The sequence below is a fragment of the Chiloscyllium punctatum genome, chromosome 2 (genome assembly GCF_047496795.1).
Source record: "Chiloscyllium punctatum isolate Juve2018m chromosome 2, sChiPun1.3, whole genome shotgun sequence".
Classification (NCBI taxonomy): Eukaryota; Metazoa; Chordata; class Chondrichthyes; order Orectolobiformes; family Hemiscylliidae; genus Chiloscyllium; species Chiloscyllium punctatum.
The window spans coordinates 76,499,181-76,515,097 of record NC_092740.1 but is presented as its reverse complement, the minus strand read 5'-3'; the positions used below and the strand labels follow the sequence as shown (position 1 = coordinate 76,515,097).

Genomic DNA, 15,917 nt, shown 5'->3' with positions numbered 1-15,917 from the left:
TGAAAAAGTCTGATTACTAAGTTTGCAGACAATGAGAAAACTGACGGAAATGTGGATAGTGAGGAAGGTTGTCAAAGAATACCGCAGGATGTGGATCAGTTGGAGAGTTGGGTATAGTGATGGAAAATGGAGTTTAATTCAGACAAGTGCGAAATGACCCATTGTAGGAGGTCAGATGTAAGAGGAAAGTATACAACAAATGGCAGGACCCTCAACATTGGTATACAGAGGGATTTTGGGCTGTAAATACATAACTCCTGAAAGTGACAACACAAGTCGATAATGTGGGAAAGAAGCCATACAGCACACTTGCCTTCATTAGTTGGGGCTTTGCATATAAAACTGGCAAGTCATGCTGCAGCTACAGAGAGAGTGTGTTGATGGTTAGAAACCATAACAGAGGAAGCTATGAAACAGGACAACAGCTCAGCAGATGCAAAATGTGCAGCGCCAAAAGTTAAGAAGGGATTGGAGCTTTAGTAATTAAGGGGCACCAGAAAATTAAAAGTTTAAATCTTAAAGTTGCACATTTTATGCATGTATGTTTAAATTAAGTTATTTTGAGTCAAGATACCTAAGGAACAGTCTTGAGGAATCACAAAAGGAAAACTCTAGAAATCTTGAGACCCACAGAATGGACAGACCAATATGTATTGAATATTTGTATATCGTATCTCAAATAATGGATTGCTAAGTTTTATTTTGTGTGTCCAATAAAACTGCTAGTTTGCCCTTTTATGACTTGGAGATGCCAAAGTTGGACTGGGATGAACAAAGTTAAAAATTACACAACACCAGGTTATAGTCCAATAGGTTTATTTGGAAGCACTAGTTTTCGGAGTGCTGGTTCTTCATTAGCAGCGCTCCAAAAACTAGTGCTTCTAAATAAACCTGTTGGACTATAACCTGATGTTGTGTGATTTTTAAATTTGCCCTTTTAGTTAGTGATCATACTTTTTGCCAATATGACCATTCCACAAAAATTAACATTGAGACCTTGAGATTTCATATGAAGTTTAAAAATAATTAAATCGCAACAGATTACTTAGCTCTGTTTACACTATACTCTTCTTACTATGTAGTATGCATTTAGTCTGGTGTTGTTACTTTTAGGTAAGGTGGTTACAGCTCGTAGCAAGCTGCTCTGATACTCCCTGCTGAATTAGTATTGATGCACAAGTCAAGAATATGTTGGATTACAATATTATAGATAATTGTATACTGTTTTGTTGTCACCATTTATAGGATGGCCAGTTCACTTTGTCAGATCAGTTCTTAAATTAACCCTACTGCGCATGAGTTGTGGACTGACACGATATGCTGGAGGATGTCCTCAGTGTTAATATTTAAATTAGAAGGATTGTGCAATGGTCACCATGACTCAGAGTCAAGGTGACAGAAAACAAAACTGATTTGAAGGCTTATTAAACTCAATTCTCTCAATTTCTAACACAAAAACACTCCAGCCACTTTGCTCAATATGTTAAGAGCTGCTACAGATATAACTAATTTTTGATAACGGTGATGGTAGAAACTTAACATAATCAACACATCTAGTTAAAGACTAGAAATTCTGACTGAAACATTTGGTGTTTAACACTGCTACCTACAAATGCTAAATTGATTGCTTTACAGAGATGCACTCAATACCCAAATGACCACCTTCTGTGCTGCACTGACTTGACGATTGAATTACACCATGTCAGCAAATATGCCAAGGGTTTGGAAACTTGCTTTGATTCTTCTGTTTTGTCAGTTAGCAATAAAGACAAGCAGTGTCATGAACATGTACTAGTAGCCCATCACTGCTGGACCAGGAGAGATTTGGGAAGACAAATGAGTGTCATAAAGCCATTCATCCAAGCAAGTTTCTTAATGTTCAGAGGACAGCATTCTCCTTCTATCCACTCAAAAATTTCTAATGAAACCTGTATCATACTAACAAAAACAATTTAGTCAGATGTTAATTGCAATTACCGTTAATTGCCTCTTTGGCTGCATGCAATATCTAGTCATTGCTTAGTATTCATGCAGTATGCACGTTACCTGTCACTCTTTAACTCAAGGTTGAACGGTTAGAAATGGAAAATACTGGAGATACTCAAAATTTAGAGTCAGAATTTTTGTAGAACAGAAAAACACCCAGACAATGTATCCGTCCCCACCTAAAATTATTTTTCCTTGTTATGACTTAATAAAAGTGTTCAAAATAGAAAAGTGAATAGATATCACAAGCAAAATATATGCTGCAAATAATGTTATACCTTTCTTCTTTAAATAAAACATATAAAATGTTAACAGCAAGAACAGCAGGAAAAAAAATAAGTAAAACACTGAGTTTGCATGCTAATATTTATCACATTAAATCGTGTTCACTTGTTTCTTTTTAATTTCATCTGAATTGTTGTTTTAAAGTCACTGGCATATGTGAGAACTCAGTGGAAAGAGAGATAAGAACGGTTGCTCATCACAGCTTGAAGCATTCATCTGAAAACTAGGTGCATTAGCAAAACTGAAATCAAAGGAAATCACAGAAATAGCTCTTTAGTGACTGGAATCTTGAGACCATAAGACATAGGAGTAGGCATGAGGCCATTCAGCCCATTGAGTCTGCTCTGCCATTCAATCATGGCTGGTAAGTTTCTCAACCCCATTTTCCCACTTTCTCCCCATAACCCTTGATCCCCTTGATAATACATGACAATAAGTTCAATTCAATTCAATCTATCTACCTCAGTCTTAAATGTAGTCAATGACTGAGCCTCCACAGCCTTCCTTGGCAGCAGATGCATATTAGGTGCAGAGCAAGATGGCTGTAGTAGTTGGAGACCAACCATTAACACCTTAGGAAATTACTGCGGGTGCTCCACAAGCAATCATCTTTGCTCAAACTATTTAAGCTGGTTCAATAAATGTATTATTGGGTGAGGAATGCTGCTATTTACAGGTGATTCCAGTGTCAGCTCCATTAACAAAGTCTTCTCAGTTGAAACAATACATGTTAACCTACAGCAATAACTAGTACTAAGGAAACGATTGTACCTGAAAGTTTAGATATTTAACTCTTTAGGTGAACTTTTGAAACTCCATAGCATACAAGGCTAAGGGCTAAGTGCTAGAAAATGGAATCAGAACAGACCGATGTTTGTTACTTGGACATCCTAGGCTAATGGGTGTTTTTCCATGCTATGAAAACTCTGACTCTAAATTTCATATATCTCCAGTATTTTATATTTCTAACCTACAGATAAACCTTGAGTTAAAGAGGGAAAGGTAACATGCATTATGCATGAATGCTAAGCAATGATTAGATTAACAAGAGAAAGCCAAGTTATTTGTTCCTGACTTCTAACAGCATGAGCATCCCTGAGTTTCCTACCACAACATCTCAGGTCACCACAGAGCAGAATCTATTGGATCAGCTATGCCAACACTGGTCTACAAGAGTGGACAGCAGTTTGGCATTCTATAACTAACTTCTTCCTGGCCCATAAAAAGTCCCTCTACTAGCTACAAGGCTCAACCCACTTGCCTAATAGGGCACAGCTTCAACAACATTCATAGCTCTTGATACTATCCAGGAAGTAGCGGTTTCTTTAAACTGATGATGTAAAACAGGAATTAGAATCGATCATTCCCTCACTATTGAAATGTGTAGTCCTTCAAGATGCACTGCAGCAACTCAATAAATTTATGCCAGCAACATCTTCATTATTTAGGATGTCTACTACCAAGGGCAAAAACAGCAAAATGTCATCACCACATTCCTGCCCAGTCACACACCATTCTAACTTGAACATACATCAGCATTTCTTCTAGGATTTGAAATCTAGAATTCCATGTCAAACAATGTGGGAACACTCTAATCAAAGGGGTTCAAGGGGACAGCACTTCCAACTTCTCAGTGCAACTGGAGATGGGCAATAAATACAGCCTTGGCAGAGTCTCTCATATCCAGAGATGATATGTATCATCAGCTTGTATTTATATTGTGCCTTGACCAAAATGTTCCACGGTGTTTACAGGATCAAAACATAACACTGAACTTACAAAGGAAGAAGTCAGACAATATCGAGTTAGAGTTCAATAGCTTTATTTAAAATCACAAAATTTCAAAGCACTGTCCCTTTGTCAGGTGAGGTGAGAGAGAAGCACACAGGCACAGAATTTATTGACACAGACATCAAATAAATCACACAAATGGTTTTGAGTGCAGTGTCAACAGGCCAAATAACAGGCCTCTGCAGGTGATCAAGAATGTCAGATGGTGTGAGTAAAGTGTCAACAATGGAATAACAAGGGAAGCGATGACCTAAAATTTGACTGAATGAGGCAGGAACAATTTCAAAACCCCAAAAATAAGGTGGTGCTGGAGACAAACCAAATAACTGTAATAACATGGTCGGTATAAAAGTCACATGCCAAGGGTCGAACCAAAGTAACAGTAATCTAAAACTGTACAAACTAATTAAAGTAGAGAGATCATAACTTATCAAGGTGATGGTGTCAAATAGGCTGGTAAAGGTGATTTTATAGATACAGAAGTGCGATAGGGTGGCATGTAGTGTGACATGCACCCAAAATCACAATTGAGGCCATCTTCATGGCTCTGTAACTTGGCTACTGTATCTGCTAGGTGGTTCTGCAATGTTGTGCATCCCAAAGGCTGCCTTGTGGGAAGTTTAACCAAAGATCAGAATGTCCTTGACCATGTTATGATCTCTCTACCTTAATTAGTTTACACAGTTTTGGTTTAATCGTTACTTTGGTTAGACTCTTAGCACGCGACTCTTATACCTATAATATTATTCCAGTCATTTGGTTTGTCTGTAGCACCATCTTTTAATGTCTGCCACATTCAATTAGGTTTTAGGTCATCCCTTCACTTGTTATTCAGGTGTTGACATTTTACTCACAGCGTCCGACACTCTTGATCACCTGCAAGACCTATTATTTGGCCTATTGACACTCCACTCAAACCATTTGCATGATCTTTTGATCTCTCTGCCCACTGATCTCTGTCTACAAATTCTGTGCTTGTGTGCTTATCTCTCACTTCATCTGAAGGGGCAGCCTCCGAAAGCTTGTGATTTCAAATAAATCTGTTGGACTACAACCTGTATTTTAGGAAAACATTACCAAATAATTGATAAAATGATTTAAGGAGCACTTCAAAGGGAAAAAAACTAAGTAGAGAGAAGAAATAGTTCAAGGAGGTTACAATTTGAAGAGCACAGACAGCGGTAAGGGCTGTTGGGATGGAGAAGGTTACAGAGATAGGGAGGGCTAGGTCATGGAGGGAATGGAAATCAAGGAGGAGAATGTTAAACTCAAGTTATTACTTAATTGGGAGCCAATGTGAGCACAAGGGTGATAAACAAACAGGCTTGATGTAACTAAAAATGTGAACAGTAAAGTTTGAATTCCCTTAAATTTGTGAGGGCAGAATATGGGAGGCCAGTCAAGAGTGTGCTATAATACTCAAGTGCAGAGATTACAAAAGCATGGTTGCAAGTTTCAGCAATGCTGTGATCTTATGAAGGCGAAAAGACATCTTAGCAGTGCACCAGATTGCAACTGGAAACTCATCGCAGGTTTAAATCTGGCTTGAAGGTTGCAGTCTGACTCAGATTCAGATAGCCACCAAGAGAGATGGAACTAGTGACTACAAAACAACTTTTGCAGCAGATACCAATAAGAATGGCTTTGCTTTTTCCAATATTTAACTGGAAGGAATTTCTGCTCAACCAGTATTAGAAATTAGACAAGAAGTTGAATGTAATGCAAGTTAAAAAAGATCATATTGAGATACAGCTGGGTGCCATCTTTGTACAAGTGCAAACTATGGTTATGATTTTGGATGAAGTCACCGGACAAGAACCCAGAGGAAGCCAAGGATTAAGTTGTTATAGATTGAGAAGATAGAGGAGGGCAAATGAGAAATGGAATATGAGAAATGAATAAATGACCTCAGTTTTAGCATAATTATTTATTTGGCAATATACAAATAAATAAAATCATAAGAAATACAGTTATTTTGAATAAACAATTTCAATTTACTACTACATTACCTCCAAAAGCAGCAAAATTTGGGTCAATGTGCAAGGGGTTCCAGTCTCCGTTCAGCCGGTACAGAGCAGCCTGTAATAGGGGAAACGTGCCCTACTTTACTTTCACAGAATACAGTCGATATTTTTAAAAATATAAATCACAGATAAAATAAAATACAGTTGCGCAACAAAAGCATTTCAACATATGTTCAAGACTCAACTAAATTTGTAACTCTGACCTGGTAGTTTGTAATATTTAGGCATTGCTGAAAAAGACACATTCTGTTGAAGTTTCTCAACTCGCACTCATCGGTGTAATTCAAAAGAATATCAAAACAAGAGACAAACCAATATTTTTATGGCATGTAAATTTATCTTTGCAAATTGTTCTGTTGAGTGTGAAATGTTTATGCCCATCTAATAAGTCCTGTGCAAAATTTGCTGGTTTAGAAATAAAACAATACTGATATGAGCAGTTAGTATCACGCAGCACTGAGTGGTAAAACAAATGGACCATGGTGTTAAGAACAGGATCATTTACAGAGGAACCTCGATTATCCAAATACTGATTATCCGAAGGAGATCTCCAGGTCCCGATGGAAACATTATATCAAAGACATGTTTCCAACAGTGATCATGTCTTTTATTTAGTGATTAAACAGGCACCATCTCCAAATGACTGTCTGCCCGCCCTCTCCCTCACCCCACACTTTCCCTGGAGTTCTACAGAGGGTGCACCCTAAACGATTCTTCCCCACACAATCTCTCCAACACTGTCCTGTACAGGACAAAGGTGAAACCTGTCAAAAAGCTGCAGTCACATTGTGTGTGTGTGTGTGTGCGTGCGTGCGTGCGTGCGTAATTTGGAGACGTACCCCACAAAGGGAACTGCAACAGCAGTCTTGTTGGTGTCCAGGCCGGCTGCCCTGGAGGGGGGGGTGGGGTTGGTGTGTGCGGGGTTGGATGGTGGGTGGGGGGGGGGGGCGGTGTTGGACGAGGGCGGTGGGGGTGAGGTTGAGGTTGGACGGGTTTATGGATGGGGGGAGGTGTTTGGGGCAGGGTGGGATGGGGGGCGATATTGGACAGGGTTGGGGACTGGTGTGGGATGGGGTCCAGGGACGGTGTAGGACAGTTTTGAGGGGCAGTGTTGGACAGGGTTGGAGGGCAGTGTTGGATGAGGTCCGGGGGTGGTGTTGGATGCGGTCGGTGGGCGGGGGGGGCAGTGTTGGATTGGGTTGTGGGGCGGGGGGCAGTGTTGCATGGGGTTAGGGAGCGCAGGTGTGGGGGGGTAGTATTGGGGGTGGGGTTAGGGAACAGGGCCTCACACGCTGTGTGCTTCTGTTGTCTTCTGGACGGGGATCAGACCAAATAATCAATTATCCGAAAGAAATAGTGCCCGCCCATCACGTTCAGATAATTGAAGTTCCCCTGTATACCATAGGGACTACAAAGTACAAAAGTTGTACTTAATTGAAATAATTTAATAGCTAATTTCTCCACTCATCAATTAAAGAACTAATAGCAGTCTTCACATATAATGTTAAAAATTACACACCAGGTTATAGTCCAACGGGTTTAATTGGGAAGCACACTAGCTTTCAGAGCGCTGCTCCTTCATCAGGTGGTTGTGGAGTATAAGACTGTGAGATACAGAATTTATAGCGAATGTTTACAGTGTGATGAAATGGAAATTATATATTGAATAAGACCTGGATTTTTTTTTAATGTAAGTCTCTCATCTTTTAGAATGAACATGTTGGTTTCAGTTCTTTCATATGTAAATCACAGAACATTTAAAAGTTACATTCTCAAGTGAACTTTAGCAATTGGTGTCATGTCGCCCAGACAATGAATCCAAGATATGAGCTGCCCTGCGTGAGACTGTTAAATGTTCTGCGATTTACATATGAAAGAACTGAAACCATTCTAAAAGATGAGAGACTTTAAAAAACAATCCAGGTCTTTTTCAATATATAATTTCAGTTTCATCAACTAAACTTTTGCTTTAAATTCTGTGTTTTACGATCTTTTACTCCACAACCACCTGATGAAGGAGCAGTGTTCTGAAAGCTAGCATGCTTTCAGTTAAACCTGTTGGACTATAATCTGGTATTGTGTGATTTTTAACTTTGTACACCCCAGTCCAATACTGGCATCTCCAAATCATTCACATATAATGTCACTAGGAAATTTTAGTAATTAAAACTTTTGCCCTCTTTCATTCAAAATGGAGTGATTATTTTCATATGCCTTAGTGTCTCACTAGAACTGTTAAGATGGTTTCTATAATAAAATGTAAATAGTTGTCCAAATAATCAGCAGAATAAGGATTGGTATCTACTTCTTATTCACTTATTTTGGATAATTTTGCATGGAAAGGGCCAAGTTGAAAAATGTGTTGCTGAAAAAAATGCAGCAGTTCAGGCAGCATTAAAGGAGAAGGAGAATCGATGTTTTGGGCATAAGCCCTTCTTCAGGAAAGGGCAAAGACCACAAGTCTTGTCTTGTGAGTACATATTCTTACAAAAATGGTCAGAATTTCATATATATCAAGGCTCTCTATGCGTTTGCTTTTAAAACAAATTTCCTTTTTTTCTAGCTGTTCCCTTAGCTTAATCTCATTTTCCAATTATGTGTAAATCCACTTAGCAAGAGTTTACTGGCTTTGAGAACATAGTTATTCCATTTGCTTAACATCAGCCAAGAATCTCAAGCAGGTTTTTCCACTCAGCTGCATTAGCACTAACTGAAATTTCTGGGACCATTTTAACAAGCTCTCTCAGGGGAGACAATGCAAGTAGACAATTAAACACCTCTAAGTTACTTAAATTTCAGAAAGCAACAGAAAGGCCCAGAACTGCCACATTTAGGTGGAAAACTAATGAAAATAAGTAGTTTTACACCACTAAATCAAGTTCCTAACAATCTATGATCAAATTTATGGGACCAATCAAAAAAAAACTTTAGGAAATAACATACAAATCACTAATATTTCATTTGGCTTCAGCTGAAATGTTGAATAACATTTTCCAATTGAATAATATAAAAGAAACAATAACAGACACTAGTAATCTGAAATAAAAATACACATTGCAGAAGAAACTCAACAGGTCTGGCAGCATCTGTGGATGAAGGGCTTTTGCCCGAAACATCGATTTTACTGCTCCTCGGATGCTGCCTGAACTGCTGTGCTCTTCCAGCGCCACTAATCCAGAATCTGGTTTCCAACATCTGCAGTCATTGTTTTTACCTATCTGTGGAGAGAAAGCACAGTTAACATTTCAAATCCAGTAACCATTCTGAAGAAGGTACAAAAGTGAATAACAACATCTCTGAACAGATTGAATAGAAAATATCTTAATATTCAAGTCTGTGAGAAGTGTTGTATACCTGATTTACGCTTGTTACGTCACTCATGACAGCATCTGGAGGTCTGTTGGGAGGATTCCTAGTAACCTGGATAAGGCAAAAATTACTCTTAAAAGATAGGCAGTACATAGAAAGAGAATATCAATTATGAACTGATAAATCATGATTATCACACAAAAGGGTGGCTCACATGGTGGCTCAGTGGTTAGCACTGCTACCTCACAGCACCAGGGACCCAGGTTCGAATCCAGCTTTGGGTGACTGTCTGTGTGGAGTTTGCACATTCTCCCCGTTTCTGCATGGGTTTCCTCCGGGTGCTCCGGTTTCCTCCCACAGTCCAAAGATGTGCAGGTTAGGTGAATTGGCCATTCTAAATTGCCCATAGTGTTAGGTACATCAGTCAGAGGGAAATGGGTCTGGGTGGGTTACGCTTCAGAGGGTCGGTGTGGACCTGTTGGGCCAAAGGGCCTGTTTCCACACTGCAGGGAATCTCATCTAATCCAAATCTTATCTAATAAAGGAATTCATTCGCAAGCATATTGAAGGAATGATTTACTCAGATTTTACTAATAGGTTTTCACTGAACATTCTATTTACAACAAAAGTAATGCATAGATATATTATTTTTAGCTTAACAAAACAACACAAGGTTTTATTCAGGAATGTAATCAACGAAAAACTGGCACAGAGCCAAATTAGGGAAGTAATTTAAAAACTTACTTTGAGCATCGGGGCCCTCCATTTTTGTTTCAGCAGCAGGAAGAACGGGAGAGTCAACCAGAGGCTGATGGGAAGGTGAATCACTGATTTAAAAACTTACCTCGTGAATAGGTGCAGCACATGCTGAGCAGGAGCGGACACAGGACTGCTCAGTAAGTGAAGTAATGAATTTGGGTGGCTGTGTTACCCGAAACACTACTTAGGTAGCATCTCCCACCTATCCTCCTCCTCTAATAAAAAAAAGTTCTGTTCCTTGGATTGGTTAGGTTACTAGTTTTTTTTATTCTTTATTTTTCGATAGTCTTTTTGGAAATTTAGAATAGTGGGAATGGCAGTTAGGGAAGTTGAATGTTCCTCCTGCAGAATGTGGGAAGTAAGGGTCACCACCAGTGTTCCTGCTGACATCCTCTGTGGGAAGTGCACCCAACTCCAGCTTCTCGGGAACTGGAACTGGAGCTGGAGCTGGATGAACTTCGGATCGTCGGGAGGTGGACGGGGTTATTGAGAGGAGTTACAGGGAGGTAGTCATACCTCAGGTGCATGAGAAAGGCAGCTGGGTTACAGCCAGGGGACAAAGGAAACCGGCAGGCAGTGCAGGGACCCCCTGTGGCCATTCCCCTCTATAACAAGTATACCATTTTGGATACTGTTGGGGGAATGACTTACCAGGGGTAAGCCATGGGGTAGAGGTCTCTGGCACAAAGTCTGTCCCTATTGCTCAGAAGGGATCGGAGGAGACGAGCACAGTATTAGTCATTGGGGACTCCATAGTTAGGGAGACAGTTAAGAGGTTCTGTGGAAATGAGAGAGACTCACGGTTGGTGTGTTGCCTCCCAGGTGCCAGGGTTCGTGATGTCTCAGATTGTGTTTTCAGGATCCATGAAGGGGAGGGCAGCAGCACCAAGTCGTGGTCCACATAAGCACCAGTGACATAGGTAGGAAAAGGGATGGGGATTTAAGGCAGAAATTCAGGGAGCGAGGGTGAAAGCTTAGTGTTAGAACACATGCCATCGAGGCGAGGAATAGGGAGCAAGAAGAATTGAACATGTGCTACAGGATTGGTGCAGGATGGAGGGTTTCAAATACCTGGATAATTGGGACCTCAACAAACAGGATGGCCTACACCTGAACCATAGGGGTACCAATATCCAGGAGAGAGGGATTTACTAATACTCTTCGGGAGGATTTAAACCGATTCAGCAGGGAGATGGGTACCTAAATTGTGTCAGAAATGAGGTGTCAAGGTTGCAAGTGCTTACTGGCAAGCAGGAAGATGGTTTAAAGTGTGTCTACTTCAACATCAGGAGAATCCAGAATAAGATGGGTGAACTTGCAGCATTGGTTTGCACCTAGGACTTCAATGTTATGGTCATTTCAGAAACATGGATAGAGCAGGGACAGGAATGGTTGTTGCAGGTTCCAGGATTTAGATGTTTCAGTAAGAACAGAGAAGATGGTAAGAGAGATGGAGGTGTGGCGTTGTTAGTCAAGAACAGTATTACGGTGGCAGAAAGGACGTTTGAAGACACATGTACTGAGGTTAGAAACAGGAAAGGAGAAGCCATCCTGTTGGGAGTTTTCTGTAGGCCTCCAAATAGCTCCAAAGATGTAGAGAAAATGATGGCAAAGATGGTTCTCGATAGGAGCGAGAGTAACAGGATAGTTACAATGGGGGACTATAACTTTCCAAATATTGACTGGGAATACTATAGTTCAAGTACTTTAGATGGGTCAGTTTTTGTCCAATGTGTGCAAGATAGTTCCTTGACACAGTATGTAGACAAGCCAGCAAGGGGCGAGGCCACACTGGATTTGGTATTGGGTAATGAACGCAGCCAGGTGTTAGATTTGGAGGTAGGTGAGTACTTTGCTGTTAGTTGGCACAATTCAGTTATGTTTACTTCAGCGATGGAAAGGGATAGGTATATACTGCAGGGCAAGAGTTATTGCTGGGGGAAAGACAATTACGATGCGATTAGGCAAGATTCAGGATGCATAGAATGGAGAGGGAAACTGCAGGGAATGGGCACAATTGTAGAGCTTATTGAAGGAACATCTATTGCGTGTCCTTCATCAGGCAGGGAGGAAGTGGTCGAGCAAGGGAGCCGTAGTTTAGTAAAGAAGTTGAATCTTTTGTCAAGAGGAAGGTGGTGGCTTATGTTAGGATGAGACGTGAAGGCTCAGTCAGGGCACTTGAGAGTTACAGATTAGCCAGGAAAGACCTAAAGACAGAGTTAAGAAGAGCTAGGAGGGGATACGAGAAGTCATTGGCAGATAGGATCAAGGAAAATCCCAAAGCTTTCTATAGCTTTATCAGGAATAAAAGAATGACTACAGAAAGATTAGTACCAATCAAGGATAGCAGTGGGAAGTTGAGCGTGGAGTCAGAGGAAATGGGGAAGTGTTAAATGGATATTTTTCCTCAGTATTCACACTGAAAAAAGACAATGTTGTTGAGGAGAATACTGAGATAGAGGCTACTAGACTAGACAGGATTGAGATTCACAAGGAAGAGGTGTTAGCAATGCTGTAAAGTGTGAAAATAGATAGGTCCCCTGGGCCAGATGGGATTTATCCTAGGATTCTCTGGGAAGCCAGGGAGGAGATTGTAGAGCCTTTACCTTTAATCTTTAAGTCATCATTGTCTACAGGAATAGTGCCAGAAGACTGGAGGATAGCAAATGTTGTCCCCTTGTTGAAGAAAGGGAGTACAGACAATCCTGGTAATTATAGACCTGTGAGCCTTACTTTGATTGTGGGTAAAGTGTTGAAAAAGGTTATGAGAGATAGGATTTATAATCATCAAGAGGAATAAGTTGATTTGGGATTGTCAACACGGTTTTGTGAAGGATAGGTCGCACCACACAAACCTTATTGAGTTCTTCAAGATGGTGACCAAACAAGTGGATAAGGATAAAGCAGTTGTTGTGGTATGTATGGATTTCAGTAAGACGTTCGATAAGGTACCCCACTGGAGGCTATTGAACAAAATACAGAGGCATGGGATTGAGGGTAATTTAGTGGTTTGGATCAGAAATTAGATTGGTGAAAGACAGGGGGTGGTGGTTGATGGGAAATGTTAACCTGGAGTTCAGTTACTAGTGGTGCACCGCAAGGATCTGTTTTGGGGCCACTGCTGTTTGTCATTTATATAAATGGCTTAGATGAGGACACAGAAGGATGGGTTAATAAATTTGCGGATGAGACAGATTGGTGGAGTTATGGATAGTGCCGAAGGATGCTGCAGCTTACAGAGGGTTAAGCTGCAGAGCTGGGCTAAGAGGTGGCAAATGGAGTTTAATGCGGAAAGGTGAGATGATTCACTTTGGAAGGAACAACAGGAATAAAGAGTACTGGCCTAATGGTAAGATTCTTAGTAGTATAAATGAGCAGAGAGATCTCTGTGTCCATGTACTTAGATCCTTGAAAGTTGCCACCCAAGTTGATAGGGTTGTTAAAAAGGCATACAGTGTATTAGCTTTTATTGGCAGAGGGATTGAGTTGAGGAGCCGTGCTGCAGCTGTACAAAACTCTGGTGCAGCCGCACTTGGAGCATTGCATATAGCTCTTATCACCGCATTATAGGAAGGATTTGGAAGCTTTGGAAAGGGTGCAGAGGAGATTTACTCAGGTGTTGTCTGGTTTGGAGGGGAGGTCTTGTGAGGAAAGGCTGAGGGACTCGAGGCTGTTTCCGTTAGAGGTTGAGAAGTGACTTAACTGCGACATATAAAATAATCAGAGGGTTAGACAGAGTGGACAGTGAGAGCCTTTTTCCTCAGATGGCGATGGCGAGCAAGAGGTGACATAGCTTTAAATTGAGGGGTGATAGATATGGGACAGATGTCAGAGGTAGTTTAATTACTCAGTAGTTGGGGCGTGGAATGCCCTGCCTGCAACAGTAGTAGACTTGCCAACTTTAAAGGCATTTAAATGGTCATTGGATAAACACAGGGATGAAAATGGAAAAGTGTAGGATAGATAGGGTTCAGATTGGTTCCACAGGTCGACGCAGCATCGAGGGCTGAGGGGCCTTAATTCCACTGTAATATTCTGTGTTCTAGAAGGAAACCAAAAGTTCACTCAAAGTGGATGATTTTATGAACATTTTAAAAGAGGAGCAGAAGGTTGAAATTTTCAGGAGTAGATTTCTGAAGTGTAGAGTCAAGACAATAAAGTCATGGTTCAGTGATAGAACAAGGTGGAAGGTGCAGAAGAGGGTACAGTTGGAGAAAGACTATTTTTAGGCTGGCCTATTCTGCATGCTGCGTAGCAGGTCCCACATCCACTGCTGTGTCCATTTCAGCACTGGCGGGCTCAGTTGGCATTTGAGGGAGCCGTGCCCAGGCTTTCTACAAAGACTTAAGTCAGATTGAGCAGGAAGGTGGTGGGACTCCCACTTCCACCTCCCATCTGATGAAATGCCTTTTCTATCACAATTCACTGCAGACGAAGGCATAAGATTCCATACTAGGTGCACGTTGGTATCGATGCGAGAATGATTTCGACAATAGGTTTTTGAAGAGTGTGACATGAAGCACGACAATGCATCAGAACACTTGAATAGTCATGTCTGGGAATAACAAAAGCAGGTATGTTTTCCAGCAGATCCAGCAAAGAGGAGATATCTCAACAGGATGTGAGGTCAGAAACATGATATGGGGACATAAAGGATGATATTGGTTTAGCCTAAGACAAGCCAAAATTGGTGACCCGAGATCACAACTTGTGGAGGTCACCGAGAACAATAGCTTTGAACTTCGTATTACATTTAATTGTGGGAAATTGGGCTTGTCCAGGACCAGCTGTGGGACAAGCAGTCTAACAGTGGAAGATCGGGAGGCATAGTGGTGAACAGGGCTCAACTTGCAAAGTTTGACATTACACCATAAGTATGCAGAATAAAATTAAATCACAGAAAATCAGACAAAGATTAAACTAGCAAACTTCAAAAGGAAGAAAAATGCTTTAACATTTCTCACATATCTATCAGTGTAGATTAAACCTCAATACAGGGGAACTTTGATTATCCGAACGTGATGGGTGGGCACTATTTTGTTCAGATAATCGATTATTCGGTTAATCGGTTAAGTGCCTTTCCTCTGGGGCTCGGAGTTTTTAAAGTCTGCTCCTCGTTCAAGAGGTAAGGCAGCACCACCCTGTGCGAGACCCAATCCCCATTACCACCTCCAGAACTCTATCCAACCCTGCCCTGTCCAACAGGCCCACTGCCCCCCAATGCCGTTCAACACCAGCCCCCGCCTGCCCCTGACCCCAAACCCCGTCCCCCGCCTGCCCCTGCCCCCTGCCCACCCCTCAACCCCGCACTCCCTGCCCCCCCAACCCCGTCCAACACCACCCCCGCCTGCCCCTGCCCCAAAACCCCGTCCAAAACCGCACGCGCAACCCCCCCCCCCCCCCCCCCCCTCCTCTGCGGGGCAGCCGGACTGTGCACCAATAACAAGACTGCTGCTGCAGCTGCCTTTATGGGGTAAGTCTCCAAATAGTGTGCACACACAGACACACACAACTTATTACTGCAACTTTTTGACAGGTTCCACGTTTGCCCTGTACAGGACAATGTTGGAGGGATTATCTAGGGAAGGGGGTTTAGGGTACATGCCTGCGTAGAACTCCAGGGAAAGTGTGGGGAGAGGGGGAGGGCGGGAGGTCAGTCATTTGGAGATGTTGCCTGTTTAATCACTGTAAACAAAAGACGCGATCACTGTTGGAAACACGTCTTTGAAGTTATGTTTCTATCGGGATCTCGCGATCTCCTTC

General features: G+C 41.5%; 1 protein-coding gene across 1 annotated transcript in view; it reads right to left on the bottom strand.

Moving 5' to 3' along the window:
* Nucleotides 1–15,917, bottom strand: part of hsd17b4 (hydroxysteroid (17-beta) dehydrogenase 4) — a 141,548-nt gene that overhangs the window by 40,342 nt on the left and 85,289 nt on the right. The window contains exons 17-18 of the mRNA XM_072584307.1: nucleotides 9,441–9,506; nucleotides 6,072–6,141 (exon numbers count right to left, since the gene is read on the bottom strand). Coding sequence (XP_072440408.1) covers nucleotides 6,072–6,141; nucleotides 9,441–9,506 — 136 coding nt within the window. The remainder of the gene's footprint in view (nucleotides 1–6,071; nucleotides 6,142–9,440; nucleotides 9,507–15,917) is intronic.